The sequence below is a fragment of the Poecilia reticulata genome, chromosome 19 (assembly GCF_904066995.2).
Source record: "Poecilia reticulata chromosome 19, P_reticulata-male-v2, whole genome shotgun sequence".
Lineage (NCBI taxonomy): Eukaryota > Metazoa > Chordata > Actinopteri > Cyprinodontiformes > Poeciliidae > Poecilia > Poecilia reticulata.
In genome coordinates, this window is record NC_088848.1 from 14,180,986 (window position 1) to 14,204,380 (window position 23,395).

The window sequence follows — 23,395 nt, forward strand, 5'->3', positions numbered from 1 at the left end:
TAATTAAAATAAAAACAGAAATAAACAGTGAGAAAGAGAAAGAGATAAAAAAAGCATTACATCGTTAAAACGTCGAAAAGAAAGAAAAAGAAATTAAAAACATTAAAGACATAAAAACATGGTAGACATCAAAACCAGCACTCTAACCCTAATTTAGCCATAAGCAACTCTAAACAGGTGGGTTTTAAGTTGAGATTTAAAAGCACCCAGTGCTTTTAAATCTGTGGTGCATAGAAGCTAAATGCTGCTTCTCCTCGTCTGGTTCTGGTTCTGGGGATGCAGAACAGAACCAGAAGATCTGAGGGGTCTAGACGGTTGGTACAACAATAACAGATCTTTAAGGTATTGTGGTGCCAAACCATTCAGTGATTTATAAACTAACATCAGTATTTTAAAGTCTATTCTCCGAGCTACAGGGAGCCAGTGTAGGGACTTTAAAACTGGTGTTATGTGCTCTATCTTCCTGGTTTTAGTGAGAACCCGAGCAGCAGCGTTCTGGATCAGCTGCAGCTGTTTGATTGATTTATTAGTCGGACCTGTGAAGACGCTGTTGCAACAAGGCACTCCAACAGAAAATCTCCTAAGTAACGTAAAAAAAAACAATTTCTGACTAGTTTCATAAGCAATTGCGTTCTTAGATTGTTGCTTGTTAAAAAAAATAATAAAAAAGTTTTATTTCATTTGGTTTAACTTTTATGAGATACTTTGCAGTTGCCTGTCACATAAATTTCTATCGATTTGTTTTGAAGTTTGTTGTAACACAACAAAATGAAAAAAAATAATAATAATATAAGAACTATAAGAACTATAAGAACTATAGTTCTATAAGAACTTGTCTTGATCTTGACTTCCCTGTTACACTTTTAGTCTCCCAATGTGACAAAAGGCTATAACTTCCCCTCTGTGTTTTTTCTTTTGTGTAATATCATGCTACTCAGCTTTTCATGCTTTGCTGTCTGCTACTTTTGACATGTTTTTTTTTTACCTTTTTATTTGTATTTTTTTATTACTGTAAAGAAACAACCATAACCATTACGCATCATGGTGTAGATGTTGTTTCCTTCTCCACATATAGTCTCCTCTATCTCAACCCGGTTTGTGACTAAAGCTTGTCAACAACATTAAATTGTGTTATTATTTTTGTCTCCGTAATTGGCAGATTCTTTCCACTGATAACCCCCGCAGTCTGGATGGTGTAATACTGTGATGAACAGCACAGTGATAGTTTGACACCAACCAGTGTGACAGATAGAGGAAATCATTCAGTTTCATCTGTTATTGGAGGAATTACTTGAAGGTTCTTTTAAATAGGAAGGCACTTGTTGGGACCAATTCCGTTGTTCACTTGATGACTGACATGAATATGTAAACTGGTACATTCACGCTTACCACTGTTATTTAAACACTAGCTTTGTTGCTCACATTCTGAGGATCTTTTGAACGCTAAAAAGCTTTATTTTATTTCTGCAGATGCATCAATCCATCACATTACTTGCCCTTAAGTCTGAGTGAAGTTGTTTCCAGAACTTTGAGTTTCAGTCTGTTTTCTCATAAACTTCTCACAGACATGGTTGCCAGGATAATTTGGTCTTTTTTTATAATTCATTAGAACCAGTATTTTTTTCATGGTGGACTGATTAAACGCTATTAAGTGGTTTTCAGAAACAAGAAATAAGCATTTCAGTTTTGAGTTATTTTGAATGTTATTGTAATCTGTACAAGGCTTCAAATTATACATACAGGTTGAAATAAATACTTATTCCTCTCTTATTTTTTTGTCCAATGACCTTCAGCAGCTATGAAAGATACCTCGCACTTTTTCTAGCCACCTAACAAACTTTTTGCATATTTCCAGCTGGCTCTTTGACCACTTCTCTTTGCTGAATTGTTAGAGTTCAAATAAACTGATTGGTTTTCTGGCACTTATATGACTTTTAAGCATAGTCCGCAAACAATTTAATAGGCTTGAGGTAAGAGCTATTCCAGAAACAAAATGTTGGCTTTCTTGATTCAGAAATTGGGATGTTTGGGCAAATTACTGTCAAATTTCAGCCATAGCATTTACCACAATAACCAAGATTTGAGTCTGCAATGAAAAAATATATATTAACAGCAACATGGACTGAACTCTAGCAGACAAAGGAAGAAAAGCCCTTGTTCCAAAACCCACTGACACAATTCAAATACCCTCTAGAGAAAAGTGTTGTGTGGTTGACAAGATCAATTTTGAGCCATTTATACACAGGAATCAAGCGAAGGGTGTCAAACCTAAGAAAACTGCCAATTGTCAAGCCTGATAGTGGCAGTAGCATGCTGTAGGGTTGGTTTGGTGCCAATGGGTGTGGCGTTGAAGAAGGAACCTGCAAGTTCATTAATTTCACCTTAAATCAACAGCTTGGTGGTCCTGCTCCTAGCCGTTTGCATGGAGCATCAGGTCTCAAACTGAACAAGTAATGTATATTGTTTTCAAATACTTGGCACAAAGGATAGTTTAGTTGTTGTTTTTTTAACAAAGCAGGACAAATCAACTTTTTAGTTACATTATTCAGCCTCATCTTTTTTACACAAAATGAAAAAGAAAATGTGTGTCAGTCTAGTTTAATCAAAGACGAAAAATTCATGGCTTTCCTAATGGCTGGAGTATTTTAGTATTTTTATTTTTTTTATGAGGGTGGATGTGTGAGCTGGGTCTCCGATTATACTCTATACTCTATATGCTGCCAAGTCACATCTCATTCGAAAAGGTTTGGCAATCTGCCTCGCAACCTCTGTCAGGGTTTCAGGAATCCCAGAATCACACCATCCCGAGATGTTCTGCTGTCATACAACAGTGACGGAAAGAGCCGTCAGTAAACCTGGTGAATCTGTTAAAGCAGATTCACCAGACATTTCATACATGTTGTCATATATTACATACCAAAAGCAGTGTTTGGATAACCTGATTTCGAGTTATCTTAGTCAGAATTAGAGCTGATTTGTTTTTAAATGGTTTTTAAAAGAATGATGAACGTCTCTCCTTTACTGGATGTTGAGAAAAAAAAAAATCAGGTTTCAGAGTGGTTGTGACTCACACTGATATTTGTCACAAAGAAAGCAAACCAATCCTTTCACTTATTTTGCTGGAGATTTAACACATTCACTGACAAAGCTCAGCAGTCAGAGTCAGGATCTGGACGCAAAAGAGTTGTATCTGGATGGGGTTAGAAGTGTAGAAAAGATTCACTTAACCAGGCAGACTGGATGTTTAGGCATGTCTACACATCCAAGACATGCAGACAAATGTACGATGTAAGTTTGCTTGTTTAGATGATGAGGTTATGTATCAGATTGCAGTTTCTGTCTATACATTTGTGAATTGTTGTTTCTTTTTCCTGATATTCTACAATACTAAAAAAAAAAAAAAACATGACAACAGCAGCATTCCTCAGGCAGTTTATCGCAGCAGAAAGCCGTTTTGATTTTAGATGTTGATAATACTGAACTAAAATTTCAAAAGAGACTAACCCTGAGCTGCAGTTTTGGGATGTGTAATAATGAGCCATTTGCTTAGAGGTTTGTACACTTGCAGTTGAGTTAGTGAGTCTGATGTCACAGCCTCTGTCTGGTGATGCCCCCCCCCCTCCCTCCTGCCTCCACACTTTGTGAATGTGCAGCGATATGATGTCAGATAAGAACCATTCAGCGAGTGGGAAATGAGCTCAGCAACCAGCTTTACCCAATAATCTGCCTTCAATAACATAGATTACAGTGCAGATGACATTGTTGTGTGTAATACAAGACAGGTCAATAAATCACGTAAAACTAGCGTCATCTCAGTTCTCGCTTTGTTTCGCTTGTTTGTACATTTTCGAAAATGTCAAAATGATTGTGAGGCAAATTGAGTTGGAATGCATAGCGGCTTTTTTTTAACCTTACTCATTTTATTTTTACATCTATCTTCAGATGTAGTAGGACATTATCGTTTTGTCAACTTGATTAAAAGTAAACTTTTTTTTGAAGGAGTGAGGTGACAATTTCATAAACATGACCGTACCTCTCATGAACATGAATTTTTATGAGGATGGTCAGGAAGTTTAATTTAGTAAATACTTTTAATGCTACATTGCATTAAAAGTGTCAACTTTGCGTCTCTTAACACGGATATTTTGTTCCTTTTGCCCACCTCTTAAAAAAAACAAAAAAGCAAGCGGCAACACCATCAAAGAAAATGTTTTGGGTAAAGCAGAAGCAATGTTGCATTTCAAATGTTCATCTAAATACATTTCCACCTAAAAATAACTGGAGTAGTTGGCAGTCGGTGCTAAAACAAGAACTGGATAAGGGGTATGTGGAGAATGTGCACATCTGACTCCGTGGGTGTGGTGGATTGAAGCTCAGCTCAGCATTGCAGTCATGAAATCAGACACACACACACCCTGACCATTGATATCAGCTAGGTTCTTAGTTTCCGTTTCAGCGGTGCATTACACAGCTCTCTTGCTTTTACCAACTCAATCATACCATAGAATTCTCACACATAGCATCACACATGTAGGAGTATATTTATGTGAGCTGGAAGCTGTGACAGAATAATTAAATTACCAGTAGATCTGCTACTCGCCAGAAGAGGCTGGGATTAGAAAAATGTACCGGTAATAAAAGCACCACACTGTTTATTGTTCAACTTTTTTTTTTTTTTTTGTCAAATGACAGTTGCCATGATTAATGTGAGTTGTCAGCACAGGCCTCAACAGCCTTGGCCTTTCACAGACAATAAGCTTTGTTTACAATCATATCTGTGTCATGTGAAGAAAAGTGTATTGGTTCGAACAAAACTGTCATCTAAGATGTAGTAAATGTCTCAACCGTTTTGGCTTGCATGTTGGCTGGTTACAGTTTAATCCAACAGAGATGTTAAAAACCGTGAATTCTTTCATGAATTTATGTCTTCAAGCCAAAAACCTCCCACACAAACCATTGAACCCATTCTGGCTTACATGCAGCCTCTCTGAGCTCACCGTCCTGATGTTAACCTCTTGTTTTTATTTGATGTTTAACATGTGAGCCCTGAGGGATTTACTGAAGGCGTGTGCTACAGGGGTGATGAGGATGTTATGAGGCATACTGTACATCAGTGAGCCTTTGTTTCCGACTTAAGTGCTCCAGAAATTGTTTAGATTGCTTTGATGTTCATTAGATCTTAACAAGGACTAGATTTTTTTTTTTTTTGCCATGCATCTACTTAACGCGGATTGCCAAGATAATAAACCCTCTGCTTCCTCTGCTTCCTCTCTTTCTGCAGACGGATGTGAACGCTTGTTATCTGCGCGCAGCTCGGGCCGGAAACCTCGAGAAAGCTTTGGATTACCTGAAGAATGGAGTCGACATTAACATTTGCAATCAGGTAAGCGAATCATACTGATAACCAGAAAAGGAAAGAAAACCTCCCCCCCAAAAAAAACAAGAAAAATGTTGCAGGACACTTGAATACTGGAACTGCCATTTTAGTCAGGAAGGCCAGATGCAGTAAAGCCTATGACAATTCAAATGTCCAGTCATTTGAAAAACACAGAGGTTTTCATAAGGTATTTTAACTTCTAGACTCCATGACTCTTTGCTTGGATCTTGGAGCAGGAAGGCAAAACTGAAGCATAACGTTCATAAAAACAAAGTCTGTCGAAAGCATGAGAGAAAGTATGTTTCATGCCTAGTGAACTCGAGGTCGACCCGCTTGAAAGATTTAGAGGATTTTCAACATGACAAAGACCCAAAGCATCGAACTTAACAAAAACAAACGAAAAAAATTGGCTTCACCTGAAGAACGTTAAAGTTTTGGAATGACCCAGCCACGGCTCGGGCCTAAATCCAATAAGAAATTTGTGAAGTAATAACCTGAAGAAGGTTGTGCACGCGAGTCGACCTTACAGTCTGGCAGTTTTTTATACAGAAAGTGGACGAATGTAGTGAAGTCAAGATTGTCTATGCTGATAACTCCTCTACCCAAAACAGAACAGTCATAAAATCGAAAGGTGCTCTGACAAAGTGCTTGCCCAAAGATTTTCACAGTTATGTTGCCAGATTTGCAGTTTGCGATTTTTACTTTCCCTCTAAAACATTTGATACATTTGATTACATTAACTGTGGAAAAAAGTCTGAAATTATTTATTTTGCTCCTATGTTTTTCCATCATAAAAAAACCCCAAAAACTGCAGTTCAACAAGGTGGTGTAGACTCTGTTAGACCTATCAAACCCTTTTCTTGGTTTTGATTGTGCTCCTCCTTACTGCCATCTTGTCTTCCCTCTTTTTTCCCATACAGAATGGTTTAAATGCTCTCCATCTGGCCTCAAAGGAGGGCCATGTGGAGGTGGTGGCTGGACTCATCAAGCAGGGCGCCAACGTGGATGCAGCCACCAAGGTGGGTAGCACCCACTGGTCACATAAACACAGACACAACACAACAGTAGTCTGCTGAATTTGCACTTTCCCAAAGTCACATTGCTTTAATGGCATCTTAGGAGATGAATCGCTGTGTGCTAGGGGGGAAAGATAAATTCTGATTTGTTTTAGGAATATTGACACTATTCCACTACGTTATGCATTTCTTGGCTGTAAGGTAAGGTAATTGTATTTATATAGCACATTTTCAGCAGCAAAGCAATTGAAAGTGCTTTACATGAATTCAAAAGGAAATACAAATGAAATAACAAACCAAAGGAAAGAGCAAAAGAAGAAAGAGAATCTAATAATGTGGATAATATATTCCAGCTCTGAGTTGCCAGGATAGTTTTTCTGTTAGTTTGTTCTAATCCCTCTTCTGGGTTGCTAAAGTAAAAGTGAGTAGGTATCATCTGGACTTTCTTAGTACGTTCAAATTTTGTAAAAGTAATGCGTACTCCACAATTTCTAAGTAGTAATAAAAACGAAATGTTCCTGTTCTCCTGCATTCTAAGTTTGTTCAAATTCCTTTCCAAAAATAGGAGTCTCTCTGCATAGCAATCTAAAAAAGTAAATTAAGTATTCTCTGGACTTTCTAAGTATATTCTAAATTTCAAAAGCAGTGAGTACTCCACAATATCCAAGTAAAAACAAAAACTAAATGGTTGTATAAATTATTTTGTTAACTTTAAAGTCCAACCTGTTTCAGATGTCTGCTTGAGCAGAGATGCATCCAAAACATCAAGAACCATAAGCCATGAAGACCAGCATTCAGAACCACTAACGCTATAGTACCTTGTGGCCTCACACACACAGAGTTATTAACATTGATATTGTTACATACAATATCAACATCAAATTCTGGCCTATTTCTGTGCTGCACTGAGTAAGATTGAGTTTTTCTGAGCTGAGCACCAGTGGCAGCAGGAATGACAGAATGTCAACAGCTGCTGCTTTCTGTAGCTTTCAGACATGAAACAGGTGCATCCATTTAAACAGTTAGCGTGCACGTATGTGTGTGTGTGTGTGTGTGTGTGTGTGTGTGTGTGTGTGTGTGTGTGCGCGTGTGTGTGTGTGTGTGTGTGTGTGTGTGTGTGTGTGTGTGCTTGCGTGTGTGCGTGTGTGTGTGGTAACAACCAATAAGTTCTAATGCTGTTTGTGTGATTTTTCTATACATTGGCATTTTGTTCAGAAAACTCTAAATGTGAGTTTTATCACAATTCAAGTGAGAATTATGATACTTTTATCTGCTGAACTGAAAGAGTTTTTGAGATCAAAAAACATTTATGGTTTGCTGAGTTCGATCACTGAGGCAGATTATTACTTAAGACTTTGTGTAAAACAGTCTGTAAGAAGATTTAGACTTTCAAAACTTAAAATAAATCTAAACAACACTTGTACATGTCTTCAGGTGTACAGAATTTTCAGCCATATGATTGAAATCTAAATTATCTATTAAATGACAAATTCATTTACAGGATTTTAGAAGCAATGCAACAAAACGCTCATGGCGTCACACATCACGATTGCAACTATACATTTAAGAGAAAAAAAACATGATTTCCTGTCTTTTCAAGCAGAAAGATTTGCTGAGAGCTTTGCCATTTTTAGGTTTAACGAAGTGAAACACATGATCATGTTGAAATTTGCTCAGTGTAGTCAGTGGGATTTTAAAAATATATTATGATTTTACAGTTCTCAAAGATGCCACATTGCTTTTCAGTCAAATGTGATGGTGAACATGTTCTTTGTTTTTCACTACAGTGGCGTTTTCCCCAGGTAATCTTTCCAAATAGTTTTCTGGAGTCGTTTTTTTACTGGCTGCATTTTCAGTAATATTTTCCAGAGCCAATTCAGACAAAAATGGTTAAAAAAAAAAAAAAATCCAATACTACAGTGTTTTACAGAGTTTGCATTTAAACACATTTTTAAAATCTGCTAATATTAGTGACAAAATCCTGCTTTCTCCACAGGAATACAGATAGAAACTTTTATCAAAGCCTTTTTTAAAATAATATATACTGTTTTTTTCAGAGTTTGTGTACTGAGATTTACAGTAAATGAATCACTGAAGATCGTCGGTCATTCCTAAGTTTATGTGAAGCAAAAGCAATAAAGCAGCTGCTTTGTCTAATTTCCCTTCATACCGGACACATCTTGCAGCCTTTAAACATTAATAGAATATTAGAATCTTCTTTTGGATTAGAGGTAATATGAGTTCAGTTTCAAGGCTTAATTACTATTAAGTTGTCATGAAGGTATGACCAACTAATTCTAAAGCTCTAATTTTATTTTTCTCTTTTCATTGAGAGAGAATCCACTTCATCTGGATGTTTTCGGACCGTTTGAAGTGGCAGTCTGTAGTTTTCGCGCCACGGCCCACACCTTGGAAGTCATCTTTGTTTGCTGCTTGTTTGCTCGAACAGAAAGGGAACACCGCCCTGCACATCGCGTCCCTCGCCGGGCAGAGTGAAGTGGTGAAGGAGCTCGTCACAAATGGCGCAAACGTCAACGCGCAGTCCCAGGTATGACACACACGCACACACACGCACACACACGCACGGTGCGAAGCGTAGTGGAGTGTGCGCACGCGTACAGATGAATGTGTGTGCAAGCTGCTGTACACACAGCATCCATCTGGGGGCTGTGTGTGTTGAGTCAGCAGTTTTGCAGTGCAGCCTGGCCTATATTCAATTGTCGACACGCACGTTTACACACACACACACACACACACACACAGTGGACTCTGTGACCAGAGGACCCATAATAATGTCAAAGTCAAAACCTTGGCAGAAGCTGCTGAGAGCAGGAAAATACAATAAGTTGTTATTGATATGTGTAAGGCTGCATTGAAACTCCAGCTATGGCCCTTGAGAAAATCCTGAATTTCATTTTGCTGGAGCCTGTCAGTGATGGGGGAGAGGGAGCTTTATTATAACATTCAGTAAATCATGAGGCATGGAAATGGATCAGTACCAAAAGCTGAACATGCTGAGCAGTTGAGAGTAAATAAATAAAAACCCGGAAGTGTGTGGAGCTCAGTCATTTTTATGTCCTATTATCACATCCATTAATTTGTGTCTGTTGACTAAATGCTAGTGGAAGTGATTCTGTTGATCTACATGAGAATCTTTTTGCGTGATTGATGAACACAATCAAGACGAGTTCAGACACTGAGATGCTTGACTTGTAGGAAATCTTTGTGGCCCTTTTAACGCTCGTTTCAAACAGTTCGTTCAATTCTGGCTCCGCTGCAGTGCTGCGGCCGCAGGATTTCTCTTCATTCATCAGACAGCATCTTGCAGGAGTCCTGAATTCACAGCAATTTACAGCTGATTGATTTAGACACAACATAAAATCACTTTGAATAAATATTTAGCCAGGAAAAATAGGAGTTTGATTGTTGTAGACGTTTACCTCCATAAAAAAAAGTGGAATAAAACAGTAAAATCCTGCAGATTATTATTGAAAAAAGTATTTCTCCATTGAAGAGCTGTTCTGTTGTTGCTTTTGGAACATGTGCTTTCATGCACATTCTAGACTAAAATGAAAGAAAAGGAAAGACACGTCGATCAAGGCCACTTTGAAAGTTTACAGAAAAGTCTGGCTGTTAGTAATCATTTCTCCTCTTAAAATTTTTTGCAAATTTTAAAAGGAGAACAAGTCGAAATAGCAACAAAAGGCTGACTAATAAGTGGTGTGTTTGGTGATGTGCACTTCTTTTAAAGTGTCAACTAGCAGCCTCTCAAAAACAAACACATACTCCGCAGTAACCCAGGTCAGGTTTTATCTCCACTGCTATCAGGTGTGAGGTATGTGTGGAGGCGACGGTATGCACATCATGAGAGAGCCACTGCAGTTCTCTCTGCTTTAAAAAAAAAACATCCAGCTTTTGCTGTTTCTGGGTGGGATGTGGGTGACCAACTCTTAGACATAGAGCTTTATACAATTTATATATGGAGATCAAGCAAAGGGTGTTTCAACCTTTTTCAAAATGCAAATGAGACAATGATGCTGGAATGAAAGCACAGCTGCTGCCTGCACCGTGGATTGATGTGAATTTTAAGTTTTGGTGCATATGTGTCAAACTCGGTGCTCGCGATAGAAATTGTCTGCTTAAATATTATTTTAGCAGTCCAATAAAATGCCACATTACGTCAATGTGAATAGATGTTTAAAGAAGTACAGAAAGCAACAATATTTTTACAGTCTAATAGGTAGTTTCATTAAGACGTTCCGCCACGACCAGCCCTTTGAGGACATTCGGGATCTTGATGTCACCTGAAAAGAAAATGCTTGTATAATGACAGTAGAGAAGATCCACCCGCATTTAGCAGTTCATACAAAACTTATCCGCTGGCTGAGTTTGAGCAACAATTTACTGTAACTGAGTTACAAAACTGAGAAGATTGGAAAGAGACAAAAAAAAAACTAACTAAAAAATCAATATCACAGAATCAAAGACAGTAATACTTAAAACTTCAATCAGAAAAAAATAAGAGAAATGGCTGACTACAAAACAGCGACACTTTCTATGAGAAAAACAAAACAATTGTCAGGTTGAATCTTGGAAATAAACGGCTTCGAAAAGCACAGAAGTTCTGAAGCATGAGCACTTTTTGCTTGAAGGAAAACAAAGACTCTTCAAAGTTACACTAATAGACCTAAACACATGGATTGTTTTGCATTTTGTACTCTTTCTAATATTCAGGTGCGTTAATGTTACGGGGCTGTGAGTCAAACGTGCTTAGATTGAGAATCTGGTTTGTATCTGATGCTATTGTTTCTGTAAAACAGGATTATTTTGTGCTTTCGTTCCCAGAATGGCTTTACTCCACTGTACATGGCAGCGCAGGAGAATCACATGGAAGTGGTGCAGTTCTTACTCGACAACGGCTCCAGTCAGAGCATCGCTACAGAAGTAAGAAGAAAAAACACACACACACAAGTGCAGGCAATAAAAGTACTTATAAAACATGTTTGCATGCACCCTCGCAACTCTTCACCCATCAACTACATGTTGCCCCATCACCGAATTAACTCGCCTGGAATTAAACTCGAACATTATTGCAAAAAAAGTGTCTCTGGCAAACGGTTGCCATTAACCAGTGGGTCATTTAGGAGATGTTGGAAATTATGATTCAGAATAAGGGTTTTGGGGAGATTAATCAGTAAAAAGGAGAAATAATGAGCGCAGTGTGACGATGACATTTGATAAGAGTGACCTTGGCTTGCTTAAGCTGCCTGTACGGGGAGAAATCAGTGACGTTGTGTGGCTGACGTGAGCAAGCAGAGCGCTGTGAGTGAGCCATCTGCAGCCTGACAAAAAGCTGGCATCTTTGCATGACTATGACAAACACACTGTCCTATTGGGATACAGATGATGTTTACTAGTGACTGGTAGCCACCAGCAAGCATTAGGTCTGATTATTATCACTTATTATTTATCTATCTTTACTATTTATTTATTTTCAAAAAAATGTATGTAAACATATACACATAAGAAATAAAGGTAACACTTTATTTGAAGGGATGTGCATAAGACTGACATTACACTGTTGTAAACATGACATAACACCTGTTTTGAACATAAAGAAGTCTTTATGAATGTTTGACAGTTGTCATAAAGTGTCATTTAGTAAATAATGACACTTTTAATGCAAAGTTGCTCTAAAAGTTGCATTAAAAGTCCATTAAAAGTGCCAACTTCGCATGATTTTGTAAATTATGATAATTTAATGCAAAGTTGGCATTTTTAATGGACTTTAATATGTCCTTTTGTTTCTGGGGTCATATTTGGCAGAAGAACAAATATTTATCATGCTCCAGTGCTTACTTCTAATCCATCTGTTAATTTATTTTGTCCTTTTCAACGGATTGCTTACCTCTTTACAGTACAACATGTAGCTGCCGACTGATGGATGTAAAAAGTGTGAATCTTTTTTTTTTCTTTTTTTTTTTTACAAAAACAATGTTGGAGGAAGCTTCCATGAGGAAGATCTACCCTTCTGCTGTCTGGACACATTTTAAACTATCCTTTTTTGGAAATTCAATGTCGTATTTTCCGTGCTTTGTCCTTGACATTTCCACAAACCACTCCATCACACCTCGTCCCATGTTTCCCTCCTTTTCCCTCCTTCATTTGTCTCAATCATTTCCTTTTTAGTCGGCATCTGTCTCATCCTCAGTCTGTCTTCCACCACGTCCCACCATTCCCCTCCCCTGACCTTCTTCTCCAGCCTCCTCCAGTGGGACACACAGTGAATAATTCATGCAACCAAACATATCTATGTTGATGCCTCCGTGAGGCATCTCAGTGTGTTTAATAATTCAGTTTCAAATATTTCAGGGGAGCATGAGAAATTATATTCTTTTTATTAGTTTTTTCTATAGATGTAATATTTAGTTTACATTTCTGTTCCGAGTTAAGGGCCTCATTTACACGAGAAAACATCTCGTCTATGGTTAAATCTAATCGGTACTGTTCCAGCGAAACAAAGTAATGCTGAGTCACTGCAATCTTTAAAGAAGATAAAGATCGACTTCCTTTTCATGTTTTGTTTCCACATCTTTTATTGTCTGTCAGGGTATTTTTAGGGTATTAGATAGGCTACAGGAATCTATAATAAGGCAGATTAAACACGAGATGCTTCCTGCAGTGCGTCTCACCACTTTTGAAATCCTCAAAAAAGGCTAAATTTATGCGTTTGAATATATTTGTGCTCCCTCGGGTGTGGCTGTGTGCGCCACTTTGGAGCCGTGTCTGTGGATCAGGCCGTGGATGTGTGTGTACACGCTGACGTGTGTTTGTCTGTGCAGATGCTCGCCTCTGTTCAGTTTTGTGTGCAGGATGTCTTTGATGTTTGGGTGTGTAATGATGCTGAGTCGGTGCTGTCCTGAGGGTCTGCGCCCTGCGTAAATATACATTTATTTGTCGCACAAGCAGAAACTTGGGAGGAGAAATCTTTTATTTTCACCAGTGACCCATAGGAGAATCGCTGCATTTCAGTTTGTGTGTTTGTAGGTTCGTCTCCGCTCCTCATTTGAAGTCCATTAGCAGATGTATTCCCTTTCGATTTTGTCCTACAGCGAGATGCCAAACTGATATTTAAGCACTTATCTGTAGGACTGAATTGCCTAACATGCTAAGTGGTTATTAGATTGCTTTGTGCTTTCAGACAAATTTCATCTGCATGATTTCAGATTAACATCCCTGCTAACCTTTACTACAAGCGTCTGCATCTGTTGGGCATAAACATCCGACCAAGACGGTTTTGCAAAAGCAAAAAGCCACAGTAGCCTTTCTGAAGATGTCAGTTGTTTCTTTAGCAACCCGCTCGTGTCAGAGTTCAGATCTACCTTTCGACTTGCACAATTGTTTTGTTTGCCAGTTGGTGAGAGCTATATAACTCCATATCAAACTGATTAACTGATTGTTAATTTAAGGTGAACTAAAATGCTACTAAGGCTCAAGGTGTCACTTTCCAGCTGTTCACCAGTGGCTGTCCATGCCTTAAGGACCAGGGTTGGGAAACACTGCTGTACATCGTTCTTAGGTGTCACTAGCAGTTACTATAATGTAAAAAAATGCTAAGTTAGTGTAAACTAAATGCTAAATTGTTAGTTGTTGCTAACTTAATAAGCCAACAAGCTAGATAGTTATTGGATAGCTACTAAATATACCATCAGCAGCATGCACAATTGATGCTAATGCTTTGATATTCATATAAGCTATCTGATTGAGTGAGAACTAAAAAAAAAAAAAAAGCATTCTTTAATATGTTTTCAACAATTTCCACCTTTCAACAGAAGTCACTGATGTCTTCTTGAATCGTTTCTGCTGACTTACAGGATGGTTTTACTCCACTGGCGGTGGCGCTGCAGCAGGGCCACGACCAGGTGGTTTCCCTCCTTCTGGAAAACGACACCAAGGGGAAGGTCCGACTCCCAGCGCTGCACATCGCTGCCCGGAAAGACGACACCAAGGCCGCCGCCCTCCTCCTGCAGAGCGACCACAACGCAGACATTGAGTCAAAGGTACGGTCTCTTAGCCCTGAGAAGCAACAAAAGCTCCTCCTGTGCTATTTCAGTGTCAGCGAGCGGGTTTGGGAATTCATGATGCGTTTCCTTTTGCAAAACCTTTACTTCTGAACCTTCGTTCCCATCAACCCATTGTATTTGCAAACGAGGATCTGCAAGATTTAAGAGCAATAAAACATTCTTTTAAATTTAGAAACGCAGTCAATTTACCGAATGAGTCAGTATCTGAAAACTTCCACATTTTGTTCGCAAGTAATCCTTGATTTGATTCTTAGTTTTCAAAAGACCTACTTTCTTTTAGTAGTGTTGGACACGTGAGGTAATTTCTTTTTACTTTTATTTGGTGTTATTTTTATTTGTTTTGTTTTTTTTGTTAATCTCACTTGTAGGAAACAAGATTTAAACTTACAATTCCCCCATTGCAACTTGAATCCCCGTGCAAATGAATGGAGACTGTGGTTTAGTGAATAAATAAAAATCACAGGCTTATTAAGCAAAGATTGCAGGCCGGTATTTAAAATATTAACAATCTTAAGAAATGCTAACAAACATATAAAGTGGTAGAAGTCTTTACTGCTTAAGTTATATAAACATGTCTAGTGCACACAATGATGAAACATACAGCAGACAACACAAGGCAGAGTTTCAGTTCATCTTCCTTTTGTGTGTGCTGCTGTGACTCCCGTTTATTTCTTTTCGTTATTTACAACCGCATCGCCCCATATCCATCTGAGAGCTTGGTGCAACCATGTCGGCGTTGCTGTTGTACTTGTTGTGGTGCACTAACCACCCCATTCTCTCTTCCTGTGCAACCTTTCCCCCCTTGATTTGTTCCTGTTTTCTTACCCCTCCGTTCCCTGCCTCTTCCTCCCTCCCTTCTAGATGATGGTGAATAGAACAACAGAGGTACATCTTCTTTTCTTCTTCTTCCTCTTTCTCCTCTTTTCATTTCTCATTCACGCTCTCCACCGCAAAGCCTTCCGTCTGCTAGCATGAATGCTAAATGCTGGCATGAACGCTTTTGCGCCTCACCTCTGTGCCTGGTCTCTTAAAGCCCGCGTCACATTTAGATGTTGCTTTGTACGTATGCAGTGACAGTTTCGTTTTGTTATTTTAGATGTTATTAGGTATTCCAGTAGAGTTCCGAAGCTGCGCAAATGACAGCGTGTTTTGTCACAAATCACAGTGACAAAAAGCATATTTGACCATAAATTACAGAACATTTTAGGCTTGAGATGAGAGTTGTTGGGGGTTAGGATTAAAGGTCAGACAACTGTTTCAGCACTTATCAGCAATCAGAAGATGTGTACAAAAAGGAAAGCAGGGAGGCATTCTTATCAAAAACAGGTCAGGTTTAAGTTTGGTGTGATTTGCTGAGTGTGCAATCATCAGATTGCCATCTCTATTTGTTACACGGTATCATTTTAAAATTCAACTTTTTCTTAATTGAACTCGTCGTGTCAATACAACAACTTGAATTTGTCGTAAGTATTGATTTTGATAATGTGTTGTAATTTCTTTCAATCAGTCGTAATCATACTGAAAATCATCATGTCACATGTTTGGTCTGGTTCTTTGAAAGGTTTCAACATAAAACATTAATTTGCATTGAGGAGTTTTAATTCAAGCCGGGGTTTAGTTCAAACATTTTGGTTTTCTGAATAGAGAGAATCTTTTATTCAAAGCAGGGTTCTAGTAACTAGATTTGGGTGAAAGTGCACGATTACTTGCATGTACTATTTATTTATTTTCTGTCAGATTAAAGCATGTCATCAGCAAACAGAAACTAATTTTAAATTAAAAAAAAATTGACAGCAAAGCTGATCTACTTTGCTTAGATTTCAGTTAACAGTAGCGTTAGATGTATTAGTTTGTATAGATTAAGCTTAGAATTTCTTAAAAAGATGAAACTCTTATTTAACAAAAAAGAAAAAGAAAAAAGTAACTAATTGCTCAACATTTATGAAAACTCCACTCTTGCAATCCTTAGTTAAATGAGTCATATCTGGTCCTGTGGTGCTGGTTTGCCTTCAATTACGTTGATGTTTTCAATGGCCAAAGAGAGCAATTTTACCATAAAAGTAGAATTTTGCTCTGGTTTGATAGCATGTTTGACCTCTGCTCTCTGATGGGCTTTTTTTTTTTTGTTTTGTTGTTTTTTTTCATCTGCATTTGACCAGCCAGTGCTAGAATATACTGTCTCATTGTGCTTTGCTTTTGGCTTGTCTCCTAACAGGTTTTGCTTAGTTCTCACTGCCTTTTAAAATCTTTTTTTTTTTTTTTTTTTTTTGCACCTCTTTTATGTCTCATCCTTCTCAGAGCGGGTTCACTCCACTCCACATTGCGTCTCACTACGGCAACATCAATGTGGCAACACTGCTGCTCAACAGAGGGGCAGCTGTGGACTTCAAGGCAAGGGTAAGTGGCAAGGTGCAACAAATGCTCCATCAACAACTCCACTGTTTGATTCCGCAGCTGCTTTGTCACTCAGTGGGGGGGGGGGACACACAGATACATCAGATACTTGCATCGCTTTTCATTTTGTACCAGAGGGTGAGGGGTGAATGCTAGTGGTTTCCACTGCGAAGGTAGCCATTTTCTCCCTTCTATGTTCAATAGAACAATGCCTTTCAACAGTGTTCAGATTTTCAAATATTGGGAAGATTTTAAAATCGTAATAAAATACATGAAGGCTTGTGGCTGTAATGTAACTAAATGTGAAAACTTCAAAGGGTACGAATACATTTGCATTGTCCCGTAACATGCTCTGATCACTAGTGGGAAAACAAAAAACAAAAAAAAAAGTAGATTTTTGTTATACAATGCTTTAAGCTCCTTTAGTTTAAAGCAGGACTTTATGACCAAAGCATAGTGTTATGTATCTAGAGCTACTTTTAAAACCATAAATAAAGCAGACTCAACATGTAAGTGTGTTCATAATCAGTCTCAAATATTCATGCTTTCTCCTCTTTGCTTAACATCATCTGCAAGCTTAGATGGTTTTTTTTATTTCTTTAATTTAAATCAACTGTATATTTACTTGATTCTGTCAAATTATTGGGAAAAAACAAGTTAAAAGGATGTGTTAAAATATTCTCCTCTAGAGGGCGGTGTTTAGTCATTTAGCTTCAATGCTGTCCGAGGGAGAGTTGTGCTCTCTAACAAAACAAATAAATGGCTTTTACAAGTAAAAAGGTAACCAATATACTCACTTAATTCTGTCTTGTCTTGGGACTGAATGACTGAGTGCCTTATTCTCAGCCTTATATTTTTTTCCAGAATGACATAACACCTCTGCATGTAGCATCCAAACGGGGAAACACAAACATGGTGCGACTGCTGCTGGAGAGGGGGGCCAGAATTGATGCAAGGACCAAGGTACCGGCACACACACATGCACACAAACACACACATGGTGATATTTCAACAATGCTGGTGTTCTGGGAGGTTAACAAATACGTCAACAAATCTGAAGAATTTGCAGACAGTAGCCATTTTTACACTTTCCCTCCACTTTCTCCCATGCATCAGTATCTCTGTCATCTAAGCATTACTATAGTAATGCTCAATCTCTGTCTTTTCTCATAATGAAACCTGCTTTATCATAACTTGTGCTATACCCTAGAGCTAAATGAATGGTCAGTGGAATAATTTTAGCAATTAGTATTGCTGTTCTGTTGTTGAAAAAGGCTTTTGATGGTGTTAGTAAGTAGAAAAAGCTGATCCTGCTGGTTGTTGCTTTTACAGGATGGCTTGACTCCTCTACATTGCGGAGCCAGAAGTGGCCATGAGCAGGTGGTGGAGATGCTGCTGAACAGAGGAGCTCCACTAATGTCAAAGACCAAGGTGCACCATCATTTTTTTGTCCTACCCTGACACCATGACTTACTCCAATTCATTCTAACATTATCAGTTTGCTGCTGCATTAGAGTGAGACCTCTCCTCTTCTTCTTTCTCCAGAACGGTTTGTCTCCTCTTCACATGGCGACACAGGGCGACCACCTGAACTGTGTCCAGCTGCTGCTGCACCACGAGGTGCCTGTGGACGACGTAACCAACGACTACCTGACAGCTCTGCACGTGGCCGCGCACTGCGGTCACTACAAGGTGGCGAAGGTCATTTTGGACAAGAAGGCCAATCCCAACGCTAAAGCACTGGTGAGGAGAAATTATTGAATCAAAGATGGGGTGGGGGGGGAGACTTTTCAGTTACATAACAGACGAGAAAACACAAAAATTTAATTTTGTTATACAAACATTTAAAGGAAATAATTAAATTTGGGAGATCGGGCAGAGAACAGGACAAAGAGCGTGATGGAAAATATATCGCCAACCTCTGTTCTGACGTAAGAACCAGGATCTGGGCTCTATAATGGGAAAAGTCTGGGTGTGGTTAAAGCACAGGGACTTTATGACTGGAGAGAATGAGGAGGGAAAAAAGAAACGGGTTGGAAAATGAAGTCATTCGGCTGAGCCAGAAACCTCAAAGAAACGGAGGAAGGAAAGGAGAGACTGTACAAGTTGGAGAGAAAAAAGTGAGCTGTAGGGAAAAGGATCTATTTTGGTGCAGGGTAGGCTTGATTATTTCAACATATTCCTCAGGTTCAGAGGCAGAAGTAGGGAAAAAGAAGTTAAAGGAAAGAAAAATTTTTCCCTTTGTTTAAGCTTTCTATCTGGTGTTCAAGATTTATCCTCCTCCAAATCTGAAGAATCTTGAAGGAGAAACACAAAGACTCTGGACGATTTTTTAATACTTTTTGAACGCATATCTTTTCCCTTTTATAATGTCTTAGAATGGTTTTACTCCCCTCCACATCGCCTGTAAGAAAAACAGACTGAAAGTGATGGAGCTCCTTCTGAAGCACGGGGCGTCTATACAGGCAGTCACAGAGGTAAGAGAGTGTGGGTGCGGAATATTTGCGCGATTAAAGAAACAATTAGTCGTTTTTTCTTGAAGGAACAGCTTTTGTATTTCTGTACTCTTTGTGCTTAGTAACGGCAATGCCTGTATTGAGTTATAAAAGCCAACCTTACAAAGGCTTTTGTTGCACAAAGCGATCATCTCACATCTTTTCAAAGTGACTGAGGCGGCTTTGGTTGGTCAAAATGTAACTATTTGGAGTTTAAAACATTGACGAACATTTAAGATTTTCATAAATCTATGACATGTTCATGTAGCTCGAAAAAATAAAACAAAAAGGGAAAGACATAAAGCAATGCACTATACTCTATTATTTGCGCATATTTTGCGTACACATTGTGCTCTGTTCGGGGTGAGTAGTCGTCTTGCAATCTAGAAACTTGGGGCTCAACAACTTCCTCTTGTCTCCACATGTCTCCAAGTTGGCTGCCAATCTGTGTGTCGGAGTAGATTTTTCTTGTTCATAGCCTTAGGTTTTATTGCCCCTGTCTCTTTAAGGATAGACCTAAGTGGATCAGATTGCTTTAATTAGTCAAAACTAAACATCTTCATTCATTTTTATGTAGTTAAAACATGATGCAAATCATTCACTTACTAATGAGAATGAAGAACAACAGAGGGACATTTATTGTGCTATGCATTTTGCTCTCATTTGTTGCACATGTTTTGGGCAGACACTGTCTACATTTATTTCTGTATATAGAATAGTTATAGGAGCTTACCATACTGAGGTTTGCAACCCAATCTTAACTCCTTGTTTCTAAATTTTAATGCTCATAGGTAAAAACTCCCGTAATCAGCCTATTTATCTGTTCAAAGCAGAAATCACCTTTGTAACAAGGACTGTTTTCATTGGTCAAACTTGTAACATGATAAAGCATGTTGAACCAACGACCGTGCGAACCAATCATGCTGTAGGCGGATAGTTCATGTAAAAGAATACTCTAATTTATTGCCTTTTGTACCGTCATTGTGTACAAAGAAACTTGTTTTTGCTAGTGTCATGAAAACTCTTAATGGCCCAGAAAATAACTTGTTTCCAGATATCCAATCAGTTGATCACTACATTTGTTTTCTTAGAATTTAGAGATAATAAGAAGGATGTTTATTAGACAATAATTTTCCACTTGTTCCCCCTCCTCAGTTTTAGAATTCAGCTAATTTTATTCCTTTTTAACCTTGCACTAACTTACCAGTGAGCTTAAATGTTTCAGAAATTATGAATTCATATTATATATGGACCAGCCAAAAGGGTTTTCAAAAGATTTTCAAAAGGGATTTTCATAAGGCTTTTTCAAAAGAAACATAGGGCAAATGTCATTTCTGTCCTTTTTCTTTTCTGTATTCCTCTGTCTACAGTCTGGTCTGACGCCGATCCACGTCGCAGCGTTTATGGGACATGAAAACATCGTCCATCAGCTGATCAACCACGGGGCTTCGCCTAACACAAACAACGTGGTGAGTTCAGAACGTTCTCGATTGTGTCTTTCCCCCTAAGGTTTATTGGCTCCAAAAGAATGTTAAAAGGATGATGAGATATATAAAAGAAGATAAACTATGCATTTTGTATGTTTTTTTTTTTTAAGTTTAACTCATCAATGTCAACTAGTCTTGTTCTGTTTGTTGCAAGGTTAACAGAAAAAGAAAATAAAGCCGCGTCATCATACTGCATAGAAAGCAAAGGTGGCCTTGCGTTCCTCTGCTCTTTTGAATTCTTCTTCTCCGTGGGTTTTTTTAACTGAATAAAAGTGACTCTTATTGTGCATGCCTTTTTATCTTTTGGATGTTTGTGTGTTTCAGAGAGGGGAAACGGCGCTCCACATGGCAGCGAGGGCCGGGCAGTCTGATGTGGTCCGATATCTGATTCAGAACGGAGCACAAGTTGATGCCAAGGCTAAAGTAGGCTGTCACTCCTAGTGACTTCATTTATCTTATTTACTCGTTTATGTTTTACACATGTTTTTACTATTTTAATAACACAGCCAATGGGACACATTAAGTGATTAATTGGGATTTTTAAAAAAAATTTAATCTAATCGTATTTACTGGAGAACTCCAACTCCAGACTTACAAGGAATTCATGAACTCTTTAATAGCATCTGATGACGAGGTGGTTTTACAATTGACTTTCTAATTAGTGTGTTGCTATGTTTTTCTTCTCTTTTCCTCCTTTAAAATTACCACCAGTTTTCGGTAGATTCTGTGAAACGCAAGTGGCTCTCTTCTCAGAAAATGCAGAGCTATTTGCTCTGCTCTTTAATTTACCTAAATGTACATAAATACAGGCCTATTCTGTCCTAAATGGAACAACAATAACTTAATTAAAAGTGAGCAAAGTATTTCAACGCAGAAAGACTTTAGTTACTTGGTGGAGCTATTGTAGAAGCAGATCTGCTTTTCCAGCTGTTTTCAGAATTAGAAGCACTTGCACAGCACTGCACACATTTACCTCCTGCAAAGATCTTTAAGACGTACTGAAGTGGCGTAAACTGCTTTTATTGGCTAGATGAGAATGTTTTTCAGGCATTTTAGACATTATCCAAAACGGTCGCACACTCATGTAAACAGTTTACAGAAGGGGAAATCCACAAAGCCGTCCAGGTCGTTTAATTTCTGTACTGCATTTACATAGCAGGCCGCACAATTGCAAAACCACGAAGTCAAGCGAACGCAAGAAGTTGCATTGTTTTTAAGTCAGGTTGTAGTTCTCTTTACTGGAGTGACACACTAATGATGACCAAAGTAAACAAAAGGTGAAATGGTTTCATGAACTCTAGAAATGTATTGTAATAAATGATCTCATAGCCATATCTCATGCTGCAATGACAAAAGGCTTCCTTTACAGCGATCACATCCTGTTATTGACACATGAAGCAAATGGAAACATGGTGCTTGCTTTGTACACACTCTCAACTCAAACAGGACCGTAAAGAATAAGATAAAACCATACCAAGACATATCTGGATGCTCCGATAAACAAATAGACAATTCTTGACTTGAATGTCATTCAACTCTGTCTGCTCGGGTAGAGATTGTTTGGTCATGAACCAATCAGTTCAGCTGTTAACGCCATAATGAAGAAACAATAAAGTGACGTGGTGGCTTTTTCGCATTAATACATTTCTATTTCTCTCTGCTTTTGCTGCAGGACGACCAAACTCCACTGCACATCTCAAGTCGTCTGGGTAAGCCAGACATTGTGCAGCAGCTTCTGACAAAAGGAGCATGTCCGGACGCCACGACCAACTCCGGGTACACACCTCTGCACCTAGCTGCCAGGGAGGGACACAGAGATGTGGCTGCAGCTCTACTCGATCAAGGAGCTAATCTGAGCATTACCACAAAGGTAAGACTTGTTCTGCAGATGTTTGCCGATCAACACTGCAACCGATGTAGCTTTGCCACTTTGCTTTCGGGCTGGATAAAAATAGGTTTCACATCACTGCTGCAGTGGACACGACAGGGATGTTTATGCAATATTTGGAGCTACTGCAGTCAGATTGACAGGGAACAGCAATTACTGCGCAGATTTGGACCAAACAGACTAAAATCACATGTTGCCAGACCAGCTGCATGTTCTGCATGTTCAAAGTTTTCTCAACAGTTAACTGCAGTGTTGCACTTTACGGTTTGTTATTTTAGAAGCACAAGGATGGAAACCCCCTAAGTATAATGTTTCAAGTTATAGTTAGCACAAGTTGTTGCTTTTTTTCATCTTTTTTTGTGTGTGTGTTTTGTTTTTTTTTTTTTTACAAATGAGATCATTCTCCAAATCATGAGCGGTTGTTACGGGGGGGAGGGGAGCAGTCTTCTACAAAAACTCTTCTTCAAATGTTCATATTATACATTTAACAAGAGGCCAGTTTCATTCACACACCAACATCCCACAGAAAAAATTCAAGGTCTAAACTGAAGTTGCATCGTTACCTTATAGCTCAAGAATGAGGCGAATGACACAATTGGTTTCTCCACCTAAAACATTTGTGCTTTTTTAATTTTTAACACTCCAATATTCAAC

At 38.5% G+C, this 23,395-nt stretch overlaps 1 protein-coding gene across 50 annotated transcripts in view; it reads left to right on the plus strand.

Moving 5' to 3' along the window:
- Window positions 1-23,395, plus strand: part of LOC103481688 (ankyrin-3-like) — a 136,536-nt gene that overhangs the window by 55,960 nt on the left and 57,181 nt on the right. For 43 of the 50 annotated variants that reach the window (XM_081600279.1, XM_081600275.1, XM_081600294.1 and 40 more), the window contains exons 2-15: window positions 5,282-5,383; window positions 6,298-6,396; window positions 8,843-8,941; window positions 11,239-11,337; window positions 14,268-14,453; window positions 15,339-15,362; window positions 16,776-16,874; window positions 17,736-17,834; window positions 18,204-18,302; window positions 18,417-18,614; window positions 19,250-19,348; window positions 20,737-20,835; window positions 21,178-21,276; window positions 22,526-22,723. In XM_081600279.1, the coding sequence (XP_081456405.1) occupies window positions 5,282-5,383; window positions 6,298-6,396; window positions 8,843-8,941; window positions 11,239-11,337; window positions 14,268-14,453; window positions 15,339-15,362; window positions 16,776-16,874; window positions 17,736-17,834; window positions 18,204-18,302; window positions 18,417-18,614; window positions 19,250-19,348; window positions 20,737-20,835; window positions 21,178-21,276; window positions 22,526-22,723 (1,599 nt within the window). The remainder of the gene's footprint in view (window positions 1-5,281; window positions 5,384-6,297; window positions 6,397-8,842; window positions 8,942-11,238; window positions 11,338-14,267; window positions 14,454-15,338; window positions 15,363-16,775; window positions 16,875-17,735; window positions 17,835-18,203; window positions 18,303-18,416; window positions 18,615-19,249; window positions 19,349-20,736; window positions 20,836-21,177; window positions 21,277-22,525; window positions 22,724-23,395) is intronic. The other 7 variants (XM_081600293.1, XM_081600285.1, XM_081600287.1 and 4 more) reach the window with 1 other exon arrangement.